The following is a 19,465-nucleotide window of genomic DNA, read 5'->3' as shown; positions in this document are numbered from 1 at the left end:
AATAGATTTCACATCATATCAGTTGGTACCATTCTGCATTGACTTTAATTGATGGTTCATACAGTACTGGTTGCTGAGTAATTACTGGCGTTTTCCATATTCATTTGGGTGGTTACAACACACTAAGGAGAACATTGTCAACTAAGATATTTTAAGCAGATTAAAAATCTCATCTCTATCTCATAATTTTATGAGATAGAGATGAGATTTTTAGTATAAATAGGTCATTTTTGTTTATTTTTTGATTAAATTATTAAACTATATATATATATTTTTTCTCCCACCAGTAAATCATTTCAGTTTTCATGCATAGCTGTCCCAAACTCTTCTTATACAGGGTGTCTCAAAAATATTGGTACAAACATTTAGGGAGGGAGGTAACATCTAAAGGAATGTGAATCGCATAGGAACCCATAACCATTAACGTCACCGTAAGTCGGTACACGGCGCTGTTCATCAGTTCGTGAGAGGGAAAATTTCTGCCTTACTCATTCAAGCAGTAGTCTCCGTACGAAGAGCATGCATCGATATACGAACTGTGAGCTGGCAGACATGCACCTAGTGTATTAGATGCATGTCTGCCAGCTCAGGAGAGGGCAATGGACGAGCCGCTCAACGAATTTATGGAGAATGCTTCCCAGACAGACATGTACCAGACCACCATATATTTGTACATGTGCATCAAAATTTGTGCAATTATGGGTCATTTAGATGTAACAGGAGTAGTGCAGGTAGACCACGTTCGATGCGAACTCCCGCCATGGAAGAAAGTGTCTTGAATGCTGTCCAGAATAATCCTACTACCAGCACATGTGCTGTTGCCGTACGAGTGTCTCGTTGCAGTATACAGAGTGTCTGGCACGACGATTCCTTACACCCCTTTCATCTCTAAAGGTTCAGTTACTGCTCCCCCAAAAGATCATTCTGCACGTGTGGCTTTTGTGCAGTGGTTTCTCCAAGAAAGTGTTCAAGACTTGAATTTTCCAGCCTATGTTTTGTTCACGGATGAGGCTTATTTCACTCGGGAAGGCTTATTCAATCAGCACAATGCTCGTGTGGGCTCACGACAACCCACACGGTGTGCACCCCGATGCGGCACAACATTGCTTCGCAATAAATGTGTGGGCAGATATGGGCAGTGACTGCTTAGTCGGCCCATACTTGTTACCATTCCGCACGAACTCTGCTAAATATCGGATCTTTCTTGAACAAGTTCTAGGGTTACTTGACGACGTTCCAGTAAATGTGAGATGCAATATTTGGTTTCAACATGACGGGATGCCTGCCCATTATGGAAAGTATGTTTGTGACCATTTGAACAGGTGTTTTGGGCGTCGAGCATTGGCCGTGGTTGACCCGTTACCTGGCCCCCCACGCTCACCTACTGTACAACCAAAGTGATATCTAAAGGAAAAATGCTGTGGAAAACCTTCCAGGGGTGTGCTGCTTCTTCGGGACTCAAATCTATCGTGTATGAATCGCCCGTGGAGACGGAAATGGATCTCGTGGCAAGACTCATCTGCACTGCTGCTCCCGTCAAAGAAACTCGAAGTATGTTCCACCATGTCCACCAATCCATGCTGTGTCGGTATCACGCATGCATCGCGTCTCATGATGGAACCTTCGAGCATCTGTTGTAACATCATGAAATGCATCCATCTCGTACTTCATTGTTAATATTATGTCAAATAAATGTTTGCCACTAATTACTGTCTTGTGTCATTTTTGCTTCTTGTGCCTCTGCTACTACTTTCCCGTGACGTTTCCGGTTATGGGTTCCTATGCGATTCACATTCCTTTAGATGTTACCTACCTCCCCTAAACGTTTGTACCAATATTTTTGGGACACCCTGTAGATATATTTAAATTACAATTACTGTATTCTTGAAGTTGTTATATAATGCTGGTCATGATTCAGTTGCATATTAAATGTTTCAATGTCAAACATCTTAACAAAATGATAGAGAAACTCAACAGCACTCTTGCAAGGACTACAGCATTGAGAAATTGACTGCCCATCTAGATCCAAATGTGTGTCAGCATGTGCTGGTTTTTCTTCTATAGTGTTAGTACAGAGTGGGAAGCCAAGCGAGTGACTTTGAGCTGCTTGTTGTTTTTCTCCCTACTTTAGTCATTTTATATGCCACATAGCTGTAATTTATAAGAGCAGTTCAAGCTAAGTATAACAGCACTAAAAGATGGAAATTCAAAGTTGTAGCTATAATGACAACAACATTGTTGAAAAAGTGAAGTACCATGTGGGTGAGAAAGATGAAATAGATGTACGAGGAGCATTCAATAAATTATCTATCTAAGGTAGTTCCCATAGTTATATTTCAGTGATCCATGATTTATCATGTTCCTATATATCTCAATTTGAATCATACTAATTTTGATCCCACTATATGTTTTTAGGTTTTGCTTCTGTAACAGAAAGAAGGAAGACACCTGTATCAAATTATGGATTTGCTGAAATTGGGGCATTGTTCAGTCAAAGTTTCCATTGAATAAACAGTCCATTGAAGATAATCCATGTCTAGGAAGGCCAGTGACAGCAACCACTCCAGAAATGTGCCAGCTGTGAAAAACCCTTGTGCTGAATGACAGACGTTTAAAGGTGTCCTTAAATCTCTAGGGAATGTGACATATGGGGGAACATTTATAACCATCCTCCATGAACATTTGGGAATGACTAAGGCTAGTGCAGGCCTCTCTAGCCGAATGGTCAGGAGTGAGAGTGCAGTAGCACACACTCTTTGAGTAGACCGAGGTTCAGGTCCCTGATTGCTAAATACGGTCGATCTGCCGATCCATACTGGACCATCATGGAAGATTATGGTCCATTTCCCTCAACATGAATTGTGAGGAGGCTTCCATCCTGCAGTGGGTTGATAATGGCTGCAGTTTTTTTTTAAAGGTCAGTACAAGGTGGGTCCCTAAATTTCTGACCCCTGTGCAGAGCTTTATGGAAGGGATCCTGAGACCAAGCAAGACTCAATGCAATGGAAGCATAAGGGTTCTCCTCCACCCAAAAATTTTTGGACACAACCTTCAGCTAGCAAGATTATGGCCACCATTTTTTGGGATGCTGAGAGAATTTTGTACCTTCACTACGTGGAACACAAGCACAAGTCACTGGGGAGTCATATGCATCCCTACTGTACAACCAAAGTGATATAAAGGAAAAATGCTGTGGAAAACTTTCCAGGGGTGTGCTGCTTCTTCAGGACAACGCACCACTGCACAGGTCACACGCTGTTGCTGCTGCTTTGAGAGACTGTGACTTTACAGAACTTATCCATCTATCTTACAGTTCAGATCTGATCCTCAGTGGCAATTTTTGTTTTTGACACCTCAAGAAAAACGTAAATAGACAGGACATTGCCTTGCTGATGAACTGAAGTCTGCTGTTTCTGCGTTCTTTGATGGACAGGACAAAATTTTATTTGTCTGGTATTTCCTCATTAGCCAACAAAATGGAACAAGTGTATTGAAGTTCAGGGGAGTTACATTGAAAATTAAAATAAGATTTTTGCCTCTATCTCATTTCCTTCATAGATAGGTATATAATTTATTGAAAGCCCCTTGTAGAAATGAAAGTTCTGACTATTAGTGAAGCACTTCAAGCAACTAAACTTTTGGATAACTTTTTATGAAAACACAGGACAATCAAAATATTTCACAAATAAAAATTTAATACGACTAGGAAAAACACTTTTAGTTGGGGGGGGATGTCAGATATTACAGTATTATTAAATGTCTAATATACTGTACAAATAATATTGTACCTATGTAAAAACATAAATATTGTACATACATAAAAATTCAACGTAACTAGTGTGTACAGTATCTTTGAAAATGAAATGATATGTAGTGTAACTGGAGTTAACTATGCATGATATCTGCATGTGCATTTTATCTGTTAATAAAATTTTATTAACAGATCTAAAATTTATTGAGAGCAGGGTTAGCAGAAGTCTCTAATACTGACTGGGAGTTAAATGATTTTATAATAATTGAAAGGAAGGTAGGAGAGAAAGTGCTGCAACTAAACACGAACATGGTGCTGATGGAGCTTATCCAATTATATTAAAATAAGCAGCAAAAGAGGTAGTTTAAACCTTCAGCCATAATAATGAGAGTATCCTTAGATTCAGAAAAGGTCCTAACAGATTAGATATGTGCAAATGTATCTCCTATTCACAAGGGTTGTTTGAAGTGGGTAACTGGACCTGTAAGCCTGGCCTCTGTGCCTGGGAAAATAATAGGGTCATATTTGAAGATGTAAAGCAAGATCTTGATAGGGGTGAAGCCAATCACAGTATGAACTTGTTAAGGGGAGATCATATCCAACCAATCTGATTAGCTACTATGATTTCACTGCAAAAGAACTGCACACAATGTAAAATAACTTTCAGATCATATACTTAGATTTTAGTAATGCCTTTTGATATCACTACATGTACAACTGTTATATAAATTTGGAAAAATGGCATTAGGGACAAGTTACTGCTATGGGTCAAGGTTATAAATGGATACTTTCTTTATGGACTAATGCAATGAATAGGATACTATATGGGTCATTGCTGAGCCCCCCCTTACTGTTTTTTTTTTATTATTATTTAGAAATGATATTGTTGTAGGCATTTCAAGTTCAATGTCTAAGTCTACTGATTACATAAAGGTGGGTACAGTTGTTAATGAAAGTAATCAGACTATGCTACTTCAAAAAGACTTGATAAACTAAGCAGATGGGCTCAAAAATGGCAACCAAAGTTTAACATTGATAAAAGCAAGTTACTGCATTTGGGGTCAGTAATCTCAGAATAACATAACATTTGGGTAGCACCAAGCTTAAGGTGCCTCCATAGCCAGGTAGGCAGAATCAGCAGTGCGTAGGACATGCTTCTTGATTAGACAGGGGGTTCGAGCCCCGTGACCACTAAATACGGAGGATGCAGATTGGTCAGGGAGTGACCACCGCATATTCCTGGAGCAATATGGCCTTAGTTGCTAATGCTCCTAAAAACCAAAATAACAACAACAGCACCAAACTTAAGCAATCAAGTATAGTCTGACATGAAATTCTCTGAGCAGTGCAAACAGGTTACTAGAACAGCCTGTTCAGCAATGATATAACAGGAAATTTGCCAGCATGGATGATTTGATTTGATTTTGGTAGTTGTTGGCGCATCAGCTTCTGTGGCCATATTGCACCTCCCAAGGTTTTTGTAGTACTTTGATCCAAGCCCGAGGCGGGAGTCGAACCCGCGACCTTTGGGTTGCCAGGCAGGTACTTTACCCACTCGGCTAGCCCGGTCGGCTGCATGGATGATTATCCTTTTGTATAAAGCAATGGTTCAGCCACAGCTGGAATACTGCATACAGATTTGGAAACCCCATTTTTGTAAGAAAACAGATCTGGTAGAAGGGTGGAGAGAAGAGGAACAATGTTAGTTGGGAAAACGGGGATATTCTTCCCAAGACTGGGGTTCTCTAAATCGTAGTCTCTAGAAACTAGGTATGTGTGTGTGTGTGTGTGTGTGTGTGTGGTGATCAGATTGAAGTGTATAAGGTTTTGAAAGGGTTTTGTAAACTAAATGCTGATGGAATTTTTACTCTTTCTAAGATGATCTGAGTGACTACGAGAGTACAAAATGTGTGGACAAAGAATTTTAAGCTTGTGGGAATGGATAATTTGGAAATTTTTAATTAACACCTTTTAATTAGTTAACATCAAATAGTTTAATAGTCTTAGTCACATTTGTTGGCTTATTTTTAAATTTACTTAGTGATTTTGTAAGTTGAGACATTATTTGTAGAGCTATATTATCAGCATTTTGATGCAAATATTGTAGTGCATAACTAGTAGTGCAATGGAATAGTATGATTTTAACTGCAATAAATAAGTACCTCAAAGGTCCTAGTCACTTAGTTTGGTTTTTTTTTTTTTTTTTAATTTTTAACGAAGAAATTCTACTTTAGTAAGCATGTAATTAATGTAACAAGTAACTCTGTGAATGTAACAGTTCTGGGCCGATTGTTGTTTTTAGTATTGTCAATGATACTGATGAAGATATAGCCGGCTTAATGTCTAAGTTTACAGATGATACAAAGGTTGGCAGGGTGGTTAATGACAGTGATCAGGGTAAACTACTGCAACAAGATCTAGGAAAATTGGGTAAATGTAAATGGGCTGAGAAATGGCAGCTGAAGTTTAACATTGACAAATGCAAGGTGTGCAGTTCACATGGGTAGCAGTAATCTAAGATTAATGTAAGATTCACTCAGAATAGTGTAAAATGAAAAACAACTGGAGGTAATTGTGCAGTTAAATATGAAATTCTCTGAACAGTGCAGACAAGCTGCCAGGACAGCTCATGGAGTTTTGTCAATGATACACAGAAACTTTGCTAGCAGGGATGAGGAGCTGATTATCCCTTTGTACAAGGCCATTGTTAGGCTGCATTTCATGTAGGCTTTGCTTTAGGAAGGATGTAGATCTGCTGGAACAGGTGCAGAGAAGAACAATCAAATTGGTGAAGGGAACAAAAGAATGCCCTTACTAAGAAAGGTTTCGATTCTGAAAATTGCAGTATCTGTCTGGAGACTAGGGAACTGCAGGGAGATCTGATTGAGGTGTTTAAGGCCTTGAACGGATTGTGTAAGCTAAATGCTGATGGCATTCTGCCTCATACTGATACTATGCCCATGAGGGAGCACAAATTCAATTCAAGTTAAGGAGGGATGATTGTGTAGAAATTTGCCCTCAGCCAGCAGTGGTTGATCGGAGGTTGATCTGTTGTTGTGGAAGTGGGTGGTTTGAATAAATTCAAGGAAGAACTTACCAAATTCTTGGAGGGTATGGATGGATGAACTGTATAGTATTTTTTTTACCCCTGATGCGACATAAGCTTGCATGATTTGCCACCACTATAGGGAGATGTAAATTAAAAAAAAAAAAAAAGATGGTTGCAGTATAGATGTACGTAAATTTGCATTCAGCCAGAGAGTATTGTTGGAATAAACTTTCCTCTGGCATATACAGTGGGTAGATAGAATAAATTTAGAGAAGGCATGGAAAGAATGGGCAAATGAAATGAGCATTTTTTTTTATTGCGCTATTTAGGCTTTGCTTCCTTAAGTTATGTTGCTAATACTAATAAAACTATTGTCAAAGAGATTCAGCAACCTAAATTTGATTGCTAACTTATTAATGAAAACCCAATGGAATTCGGATCTGACTGTAATAGCGGCACTACTGGTCATTTCCAGATGTCTGACAAGTGGCATTTCATATTAGGCCTTCAGTCGCTCAGCAGTAATGTTTTGTTTATAAGTATAGCATTTTATCCAAATTAAATTTGTGGCTACTATGATCACAAGATTTATCTTTCCTAGTTTTTTTTTTTTTTTTTAAACCTTTGGGATTACTTAAAGGAAGTGATATACACTAACAACAATTACATCTTAAATATGCAATTGGAGATTTCATATGCCTTTTAATTACATCCAAAGAGAATGAAGGAAACGTAACTTTGTTGATTAGATTTCAATGACGATCAATAAAAACAATAATCACTGTTTGATCACATATTTAGTCTATGGACTACTATCACATATAAGTTTAAAATACAGATGAAAAAAAAATTACTAATATAATGAATAAAAACAACTCTACAATATTAAATAAACTTTTATGCTGGTTTTGATGTTACAAAAAAGTAATTTACAAAACAGCTAAAAATAACTTTGAAGGAATGGTCCATATTTGGTATTCCTAAGAGATCAGGTGGGATGAACTAAAAACAATTCAAACTTCATTGTTAAATAATAAAACATCCTTAGATCTATTTAAATTTTAAAGTGCAAAAGTACAAATTCATCATATTAAAAAAAAATGCTCAATCTCCCACATCTGCATCTTTGTCTCCAATATAGTATAGAAGAAGAAAGGCTAATGCCAAAAGAGAAGTGCCCAAGAAGTCTCCTATGGCTGTCAAATATGGGATGGCAGAGTTGTCAGGATCAATGCACCTAGTCCACATCCAGTGGACCATGCAATGTGCTATATACAATAGAAGGGACACCTGAAAAAGTCAATTAATCTATACTTAAAAAAAAAGTAAACATTTTTTATGAGCAATAGTATATGACAATACCAAACAAAATAATTACAACTGACCTATTGCAATAAAATATAGATTGCTTTGTTTTAATTATGAGTTTCTATTCACACTTAACTCTAGTAGCTCAGTGTTCAGTGCAAGTTGCTAGCACAAGTAGACACAATTCATGTGAAATAATATTATTACACATGAATTGTACAGCAGAAGCAACTGCAGTTAAGGGCAGATTGACTATATGCACAACAGTCAATTTTTAGTTTTCTGAACTATATTTTATATTCCATTATTTGTCTTACGCGCCTGGGTACATAAAAAAATGCACACAAAACAGAGAAACATTGCTTTCTGAAAATCATAGGCAACTGTGGTGCCTATGATTGCAGTGCATTCCTCCTACTTATTTTTAACTAACTGCATTTATTTTCTTTTTTTTTTTTTTTTTTTTTTTTCTCTCTAATAAGCCACCATTTCTTTCACTTTAGATACCCCATCTCATTCTCTTGAGGGTTTTAACTGGATGGCTGCTCTTTCTACTTGTACTAGTGGTAGTATTGAACAAGCTGATGAGCCTTACTACCACCTAGACCCAGTGAAAGTGGGGCAGTATTCCTCTGTGTAATGTGGATGCCACACCTTGACCCATGCTTATGTTGGTTCACACCCAGGTGGTCACCTAAAGTATATCAGATGTTTCAGAACTTGCAAATGGGGGTATACTCAGAATTACTAACAGCCCCACCATTGTGAAGGTGCAAGGAGAGGATATGATTGGCAAAGAACAACCAGACTTCACTGAAATTCAGTCCACTTGACTCCCAAGTGGGACCAGAATATCAGTTCCATCAACATTTTAGACTCCTGGGTAGTAACCTCTAGCCTGGATACCCAGAATGTTTGTGACAAGCCTCAGAGACTTAAATCTGCCACTGTGAACTAAATGAGTTTTGCTGTGGAATGTCACGAAATCTTCCTTTCAGCTACATTTTTAGTTTGGGAGGCGAGAAAAAAAATCACATGGGACAAGGTTACATGGGTTACATGAATCTGGGAAGTGGAATTGCTACAGGAGTGTTTATTTGGACCAAAATTTTTGAATCTAAAGTGCAGAATGTGTAGGAGAATTGTCAGTAGAGAAATCCCCCCCTTCCTATTTTCACGCAGTTGGTATTTTCTCCTAAATATATCCCTCAATCAAATTAGAATCTTTTTATAATAGACCCAATTTACTGCCATTCTGAACAAATTCAAAACGTGTGTGTGGTGGAAAGTGAATGCAAGTGAATGCCTCTCATATTGTGGAAGTTAAAAGTTATCAGTTGATTCAACTACTGCTCATCTCAGATGCCCAAATTATTTGCTGTATGATTCCTTTCGCCTCAAAGGTGGTACTTGTGCATATGTCTGTTCTGATATTCCCTGTCAGAGACTTCACAATTTGGAATCTCCTCTCTTTGATCTTCTCTGGCTTAAAATCTCTCTACCTCATTGTGTCAAATTCATCTGTTGTCTCTACCATTCTCCCAACTCCACTAATCACTTGGAGCTCTTTGACTTCCTCTCTTTGCAACTAGACTTTCTCCAGTCCAACTTTCCTAACATTTCGATGAGGTAATTTTCCTTGGTGATTTTAATGTTCACAACTCCAGCTGGCTTCCGTTTTCTAGTCACACCGACTCAGCAGGTCGAGATGCTGAGGCTTTTGCAATTACTAATGACCTAGCACAGATTGTTCATTTACCTACAAGAATAGCGGACAATCCTAATCATACAGCCAATACGCTTGATCTTTTTCTCACAAACAACCCTTCTAAGTACACGGTTGAAGTGAGAGGTCCTCTAGGCACTTCAGATCACAACTTGGTGATTGTCTCTTCTCCAATGGAACCTTTATCTCATGGCTATTCCCAACCTCGTGTTGTTTGGCATTACAAGAAAGCAAAATGGGATGACCTGCGAGACTTCTTTTCTTCTTTTCCTTGGTCGGATTACTGTTTCAAAACTTCTGATGTCAACGTTTGCTTAGATCGTGTCAGTGAAATTATTCTTGCAGGAATGGAATCCTTTATCTAAACCTTGGTTTTCCTATAAATGTGCTAAGGCTGTCCAAGAGAAGAATGTTGCATATCGTAATTGGCTTGTTTCTAATTCTTCAGTTTCATTTTCTGCCTACACCAAAGCTCGCAACAATTGTAAAGCAGTTATCAATCAGTCCAAACTAGAGTTTGAACAGGCTAAGAGTAGAAAACTTGCTTCTTGCCCTAATGGTAGCCGAGCATTCTGGTCTCTTGCCAAAGCTATTGGCCGCGACTTTTGCCCATCTCTGCTCCCACCTCTGTCAAAACCAGATGGTTCTGTTGTCACTTCAGCCAAGGATAAAGCTGACCTGCTAGCATCCCATTTTACTTCCAGCTCATGTATTAATGATCTTGGTAAAACACCTCCCACCATTCCCAACACGCTCCATTCAATGCCTCCTGTGGTCTTCCATCAAAAGGATATCAGAAGGATTTTGATGAATCTTGATGCTAAGAAAGCTCCAGGTCCTGATGGTATTTCTCCCCTTGTTTTCAAAACCTGTGCCCCTGAACTTACTCCTATTCTTTGCCGTCTTTTTTCACTTTCTTATTCCAAAGGTGTTTTTCCTTCTGCTTGGAAATTTGCTCATATCCAACCAGTTCCTAAAAAGGCTGACAAATCCCTCCCATCCAATTATTATCCCATTGCAATTACTTCTACGGAGAAAGCAATTAACCGTCAACTCTTAAACTACCTAGAAACCTTCCGTCTGATCAGTATGGATTCTGTCAGTGTCAATCCACTGGTGATATTCTGGCTTATGTTACCCATTTATGGACTAATTCAATGGAAAGGTTCGGTGAAACGCAAGTAGTTGCTCTTGACATCTCAAAGGCTTTTAATCGTGTTTGGCATAAAGGTCTTCTAAACAAGCTTCCATCTTATGGTTTGCCAACTGTTTTTAGTAATTGGTTATCCAGTTTTCTCTCTGATCGCTCACTGAGGGTGATGGTAGATGGTTCTCTGTCTTCTAACTTCTCCACTAATGCCGGTGTCCCCCAAGGTTCTGTTCTTTCCCCCACTCTTTTCCTCTTGTATATCAATGACCTTCTTCCATTGACTGGAAATCCTATCCATAGTTTTGCCGATGATAGCACATTGCATTCAACTTTCCATTTTGAGAAACCTTGTCCTGCTCAATCAGTTTCAACTTCTCGAAAATCTGCTACCAATTCCTTAAATGCCGATCTTCAGGTAATTCTCCAGTGGGGCAAAGACAACTTAGTTGATTTCAACCCTTCTAAAACTCAGTCTTGTCTTATATCTCGGAAAAAGGATTCTTCTGCTCCTATGCTTATGTTTAGTGACACTCCAATTTCTAGGCAAAATGATATATCTCTTTTGGGAATTACCCTGACTTCCAATCTCTCTTGGCACAAGCACATTACAAATATTGCTTCCTCTGCATCTAAAAAACTTGGTTTTCTCTTTCGCTCTTGGCGTTACTTTTCTTCCGAACAGCTGCTCACTCTGTATAAATCGCAAATCCGCCCTGCCATGGAATATTGTTCCCACATCTGGGGTGGTGTCCTCAAAACGTCTCTCAGGCTTCTTGATTCCATTCAGAAGAGGGCAGTTGGGTTAATTAATGATTCATCTCTAACAGAGTCTCTCCACTCGCTTTCTCATAGATGCACTGTTTCTGCTGCATGCCTCTTCTACAGATACTATCATGGGCACTGTTCTTCTGAATTGGCTTCTATAATTCCCGCTCTCTCTTTCAAAACAGTCCGAACACGTGCCACCACCAGCCAACATCCATTTACTGTCCAACTTCAAACCCACAGAACCAACTTTTCATCTTCCTCATTTATTCATTCAACTGCTGTTTTCTGGAACAACCTTCCTTCATACGTATTTTCTGAAAATTACAATCTACAGAAGTTCAAGTCCAATGTCAACAAATATCTTCTTTCGTCTTCTCAACCTCCAACCCAAGCATGTTACTAAGTACTATAGGTTCTAATACCTCTCGTGTTTGGGGTTCACATAAAAAAAAAAAAAAAAAACGTATATGATATCAACATTATTCTTTGCATCCACATCATAGTTGTTGTTATTTGGTTTTTAGGAGCATTAGCAACTAAGGCCATATTGCTCCGGGGATATGCGGTGGTCATTCCCTGACCTTTCCGCATCCTCCGTATTTGGTGGTGACAGGCTCGAACCCCGGTCTAATCAAGAAGCGTGTGCTACGCACTGCTGCTCCTTCCCACCTGGCTACGGAGGCGCCCCTACATCATAGTATCCAATGAAATTTGTCAGACAAGACTTCCCCTTAACAAACCCATGCTGTGTCTGTACTGTAACTGCAGTCTTGTCTAGACGATCTTGCATTGCTTCCTTAATCAGTGACTCCATTATTTTCCCTGGAACAGAAGTTAGACAAACAGGTCTGTAATTACCCATGTCACCCTTTGATCCACTTTGTGAATTGGGGACACATTTGCACACCTCTAGTCCACGGGGACCTCGTCTGAGTCCAGTGATACTCTCATAATTATGGCTAAGGGTTTGCTTACTTCCCTTGCCCCTTCCTCCAATATAACTGGATAGGTCCATCCACCCCAGGTGTCTTCCTTATGTTTAACTTCTACAATTTCTCCTCCCCTTTCCTCTCAGTTATTACAAAACCACTTAGTTCCCTGTTAGAGTTTGATAAACTTCTGGCATTCTCCTCCTTGAATAACTCCTCACGTGTGAATGTAGATGCTTTGATTCATCTGATTCATCCCTTTCCTTCTAGAGTTTACATAAGTAAAGAACTCTTTACTATTTTTCTTTGCATTCTTTGCCAAACATGTCTTGTAATCTGCCTTCACCTGCCTAACCTCCTTTGTGACTTGATTACATATTAATAGTCAAACCACCTGTGTTAAGTGGACAATTCTGATTCATCGCTTTCCTTCTAGAGTTTACATAAGTAAAGAACTCTTTACTATTTTTCTTTGCATTCTTTGCCAAACATGTCTTGTAATCTGCCTTCGCCTGCCTAACCTCCTTTGTGACTTGATTACAGACTAGCTATATCTGCCATAGGCTTTGTATCACCCGATAATTTATATGCATCCCATGCATTTCTCTTCTCTACCACAAGCCTCATTAATTCATCTGACATCCATTTAGGCCTAAACCTTGAACAGTATTTCTCAGTTGGTATGAAAGCCTAGTACCCTCCAAGATTAAGTCCCTGAAGGCTTCCCATTTAGAATTCACTGTTGGTAACATTATCTGATCCCACTGGATAGAATTTAATAACTCTCTGAAACCACTGTAGTCACTTTTATGAAAGCAAAAACCCTTCCCCCTTACCCCATCAGGGGTAAGGGGAAGGGTTACATCTTTAAGTAAATCCCACATCGGTACACTGTGATCACTGCTACCTGGTGGTTCTTCATCTGCAGGTTCTTAACGTATGAAGAATCACTGCTGATAATCAGATCAAGGGTATTACTCCCTTTGGTTGCCTCTCGAACATGTTGCTGTAGAAAACGTCATCCAATAAATCCACAAAATTTTTCCTAGTGTGCGAGTGACCAACCCACAAGTTCCAGTCTATATCTGGAAAGTTAAAATCCCCTATTTATAAGACATTCTGATTTACTGGTCCACTCTATTTCTCTGCACAACTGCTCATTATACCCATCAGATTCATTAGGCCTATAACACATACCTACTCTCACTTTTCCTTTCCCAGTGCTTATGTCACACCACACTGACTCAAAATTGCATTGTCTACCAATATCAATTGGATGTCCTTCCTTAGATTTTGTGTGTTTCTTAACTAACAGCATAACCCCTCCTCCCTTTCTGTCCTGTCTATCCTTTCTGTACACCTTGTACTACCCAAATTTCAATTTTGCACTGCTTATATCTGTGTGGCACCACATCTCTGATATCCGAACAATATCCGCTTTTGATGTCTTGACCAGCACTTCAAATTTATTTCCTATATTCTTAGCTTTGGTGTACATGCAAGTATACATACACCTATTCTTACTCTTATTTACCTTAACACAACCCATGTATTTACTTGTTCCATGATGACTCCCAGCAGTCCTTGAAATCTCCTGTACCTCGCTTTCCAGGCTGCTGCTCATTCCAATAGAAGCAGTGCAAGAATCACTTTCATCTCTGCCTGCGGTTACTGTTAATCTATCAGTCTGTGAATCTAGCAGTTTTCTGACCCACCTAACACTCCTCGACAGCATCAGTAAATATTGTTACACCCTTTCTATTTAAGTTTATCTTATCCCTGTAGAAACATTCTCCTGTTAACAAGCACAAGACTATGCTGAAAAAAATTCTAACCCATGAGCCTTGCACAATCTCTTCAGGGCCGAATTGATTGACAAGGATCTCAGACACACCCTCCTATCATGTCTGCAGCCACTTTCAAATTTAATCCTAACTCGCTACTTTTTTTCAATATTGACCTGTACTTGTTAAGTAAGTTGGCAGATCTCCTACATGTCTGCAGATCTCCTACATGACACACCCTCTATCATGTCTGCAGCCACTTTCAATCAGTCACCCTCTGTCTGCAGCCACTTTCAAATTTAATCCTAACTCGCTACTTTTTTCAATATTGACCTGTACTTGTTAAGTAAGTTGGCAGATCTCCTACTCTTAATGTCATTAGTACCAATGTTCAACAATATCACCCCTTGTGCCCTTAAAAGATGATACCTGCTCTACAATGTTATCAACTTTTGCCCCTGACAGACGTACCCCGGTCCTATTCCACCTATCCTTTTTGCACAATAAATTTCCCATTTCCCTGATAATACAGTCACTGACAATAACTAGTTCCTTCAGGGCAGAATGTGCTAACCAGCACATTCTGCCCTGAAGGTTGCCACTGTGTTGCACGATGATCAAGTGCAAGCTCTGGCATTGATGTGGGCAGCTAAGAACTTGATGGGTCCCCCAATTTAAGTCCATCTACTCTGTCCTTCAATCTCTAAGGAAGGCCCATAACAACATCGAGTTGGCATCTAACTTCTTCACACTGCTTACATTGAGCACACAAAGACATCCCCCCCCCTTGGCAACATGTCCCGTCCCAGAAAGGTCTGCAAACACTTCACAAGTTTCACATTTCTTTAGGCTGTGATGCGTTGGAGAATCACCCCCTTCGGTTCTCCCCCAAGCCACAGCACTCCTGCTACTGTGCACATTTGTTTGCTGCTCTAGACTGAATCATGATATCCATTTAAATACAAGTTAATTAATTAGCAATAAAAATTAATAATGTTAATAAATTGAATTGACTAATTTACTATACTATACTTGACTATACTAAGCTAACGCAGTAATATGTATTCAGCCATATAGTTTTACATTATTGAGTTACGCTACACAGTAACGATCACAATGTTAAATCAGTTATATCATTAGCTAAATACAAAAGATATATGCCCAAACAGTGAAATTATTCAAAATACTACTTTATTACAATTTAAACCCTACTATTCTTCTGAGCTACTGGTTACACTACAATATTCCGATAGCAGTAGGAGTAGCGAGTTCTAATTTGCAAAATCACTAGCTAAATTTAAAAAAATAAGCTAACGAATGCAACTGTGCCTATTTAATCTATTTGTAAAACACAAATTAATATGCAACTAATCAACTATACGATAAAATTTCAACGAAAACTTATTGGCTTGCAGCAGCTACAGAAGTCTACATCTTCACCAAGCGATACCTAGTGGCCAACTCCGCTATTTATAGTTAAGAAGAGGGGATATCATAAACCCCAATTTCACAGTACAGAACAACAGAGTATTATAAATTTAAAAAAATATACATTATATTTTTGAGTCTAGGAAAGTTTATCGCACACTCTCTAAAAAAAAGCCCTCGCCAGGGCTTTTTTTTTTAGCCCACCAATATAAAGTGAAGCTAAATAACTGAAATGAATATTTGTCTGTTTGCCTCCAAAAACGTAAATGCCACTCTGCATGTATGTGTGTGAATTATAAAGAAAACTATTTATTGCACTTTATTCCTTCGTAAAAAATTACAACTACATAAATAAAGTCAGTTATAGTCACTTAAATTAAGTCATAAAAATTAAAGTTTAATTACATAAATAAGTCATGATATTAATGGAAATAGTTAATTATATTTTAATATTTAATGCGATGGATGAGCTTGGTGGAGATTTATTAGCTTATCAATATTAGGTTTAATATCTGTAAGTAGAAATCGTAAATCGCCATGTTTAACAACATCCAGACAATTTCTTTGTTTTGTCAGCAATTGAGATACAGCACTGAAACCGGTTTCGACTAGATATGATGTTGGAAAAGAAATAAGTAATTTTTTACGATTCCCCACAATGCAGGATAATAGTCAGGGATTTTCTTTTGTAACCAAAATTCCTGATATGAATTTTGAAATTCTGGCTTCAGTTCAACTTCATTTTGTAACTCAATCAATTCTTCTTCTACAAAACATTCACCATCGTCATTATTTAAAAAAGGATTTATAACCCAATCTGGAATTTTCAAATTAAGGAGATCTTCGAACCTTTCCTGCATATCTCTGTGCAACATTTCTAGATGATTACAAAAAAAGTGAGAGTTTCATCATCTATTTTTTCTTTTTTCTCTATTTCCAACAGATTTGGAAATTGATACAACTCACAATGCTGAAATTTGAGTTTTCGCCTTAATAAGAGTTACATCTTGTCCTTGTAAATGTAAGTTCATTGAGTTGAATCTAGTAAATAAATCTGCAAGATAAGCAATATCAGTTTTCATTTTCTTGAGGTCATTACTAAGGTCGTTGTTCCTATCTTCAAAAAACTCGACAACACTATCAAAGAGTTCATAAAATCTGTTGAGACAGTTGCCTTTTGACAGCCACCAAACCTCTGAGTGAAGTAGCAATCGTTCAAAATCTTCACTGTTTTGATCACAAAGCTTTCGAAATATACTATCATTCAAAGAATGTGCTTTGATTTTGTTCATAGCAGTAATAACAGTTTGTAGAGAATTGTGCAGTTGATCACCAAGTTTTTTCGCAACTAAATGCTGACAGTGAATGACACAATGAACAGTAATAATATTTGGCACAGCATTTTTTAAATAAGCCATAAAACCCTTGTAATGGCCAATCATTGATGGTGCCCCATCTGCGCCCCCGTCATGCCTATCGCCCCAATGTCTCCCCCCCTTTCATGTCTATCACCCCCTGTCTCCCCCTTCAAATGCCCCCCGGGGGGCAATATTGCCCACTTTGACAAGCACCGGCATAAACAATTTATAGCGTACAAATGATCGCTAGCATATTTTATCGCCAGGCAATACATATAATTTATATAAATTTATTGGTCATTTTAAAATTTTGAAAATAAGGTTTTTCTATAGGTGTTATTTAAGAATTAAGTGCAGCTAAAAATGGAAGTATATGCTAGCTATACATTTCCTAGAAATACATACCATTGTAGGTGCTTTAATTTAATTGCCTGTTATTTTCCAAAATTGGAATTAGGTAGGTACCTACTTAATCCCTTTAACTTTAGTAGCATGTTTTAGGGGAGTGGGGGTAGGGCATGCCGATTAGGGAGGTACTTATATGTTTATAATCTCATACAATCACAACATTTTCTTATTTTGAGTTTATTTTTCATCCTTTTGAGTTTGTGAATGCATCATGTCGGTGGAATTTTTGAAATCAGAAAAAGGAAAACCGAAATTGTGCTTTAGTGGACATTTGTTTTATAAAGACAGGCAAAATGAAACAAAAATTATTGGAAGTGTCAAAATTACCGAAAAACCAAATGTGACGCTCGAGTTACTACGGTAGATAACACCATCGTTAAAACATGGAAGGAGCACAATCATTGTGGAGACGCAGCAGGAGCTGAGGCAGCACAACTTCTTGATACCATTCGAACTTATGCAGAAACAAAAAATAATACGCTTCGTAGTATTATTTCAAATGTTTCGAGAACCTGTAGCCAAGCAGCAGCCCTGAAGCTTCCAATTGTAGATACAATGAAATGAGCGATCCGAAATATAAGAAATCGAAATTTTGATGGCCCAGTTCTTCCAATGCATCACAGAGGCATAGTTTTTACAGAAGAATATAAAACATCATGCAATGGAGAATTGTTTCTACAATTTGATTCTGGACCCGAGAACAATCGTATGTTAATTTTCAGTACGAAAAGAAATTTGCAGTTGTTAGTTCGAAGTGAACACTGTTATGCCGACGGGACTTTCAAAACTGTTCCCTTACTTTTTTATCAGCTGTATCCGATACATGGATTCAAGGACAAAATATCGCTTCCATTAGTTTATGCATTATTGCCTAACAAGTCTGAGGAAACGTATGTCCCCGCAATCAATAACTATAGATTTTGAGACGGTGATGATGAATGCTTGCAGAAGAGTTTTTCCTGACGCTTCGCAACGGGGTTGTTTTTTTCACTTTTCACAATGTATTTTTCGTTCCATTCAGAATAATGGATTGAAACAACGTTATGAAACTGATGCTAATTTTGCTTTAAATATGCGAATTTTGGCAGCAATTGCATTTGTGCCCACTCCTATTGTGACGGTTGTTTTGAACATTTGTGTGAAAATGGTGTTTTTCCTCCAGAATTGCAAGAAGTTGTTGATTATTTTGAGGATACATGGATTGGACGCCCAACCAGACGACATCTTCGTCGACCACCAAAGTATTCCCATGAAATGTGGAACGTACACCAGCTTGTTCTTGAAGGATTACCAAGAACAAATAATTCTGTTGAAGGGTGGCATAGAAGATTTGAGGAACAAGTCGCTGCTTATCATCCCAACATTTGGAAATTTATTGATTGTATTAAAAAAGAACAAAGTATTAACAAAATGAGCATTGAACAATATTTAAGTGGAAGTGATCCGGACAACAACAAAAAAAGAAGTATCGCGATTATGATGAACAAATTAAAAGGCTTGTTAGTGCATACGATGAATGGGGTGATATTGTTGATTATCTAAGAGGTATAGCGCATAATATTTCTTATTAATAATGTACATACTGTTGTAAACATTAGTTTCTTAGTAATTAATTATCCCAATGTGACTGATTCTGAAGATTGCATAAACATTCATTTTGAATTTTTGCAGTGTACTATGACATACCTAATGTTATAATTAGTTTAGTTACATCTCATTGCTTCTAGACGGTAAAATATGCTAGTGATCATTTGTAGGCTATAAATTGTTTATGCGATAAACTGACGCGGTGGTAAACTGCTAGCG

General features: G+C 38.1%; 1 protein-coding gene across 4 annotated transcripts in view; it reads right to left on the bottom strand.

The window, feature by feature from the left end:
- Window positions 1-7,797: 7,797 nt before the first annotated feature.
- The window catches only part of LOC150076258 (solute carrier family 41 member 1-like), a 192,990-nt gene continuing 181,322 nt past the window's right edge, over window positions 7,798-19,465 (bottom strand). For 3 of the 4 annotated variants that reach the window (XM_090387760.1, XM_090387762.1, XM_090387761.1), the window contains one exon: window positions 7,798-8,090. In XM_090387760.1, the coding sequence (XP_090243886.1) occupies window positions 7,905-8,090 (186 nt within the window). In that variant the 3' untranslated portion in view covers window positions 7,798-7,904. The remainder of the gene's footprint in view (window positions 8,091-19,465) is intronic. The other variant, XM_090387763.1, reaches the window with a different exon arrangement.

Source organism: Mastigoproctus giganteus, chromosome 13 (assembly GCF_048544385.1).
Source record: "Mastigoproctus giganteus isolate SK-2022 chromosome 13, ASM4854438v1, whole genome shotgun sequence".
Classification (NCBI taxonomy): Eukaryota; Metazoa; Arthropoda; class Arachnida; order Uropygi; family Thelyphonidae; genus Mastigoproctus; species Mastigoproctus giganteus.
Note: the sequence above shows the minus strand (reverse complement) of the source record. Positions and strands in the feature narration are given on the sequence as shown.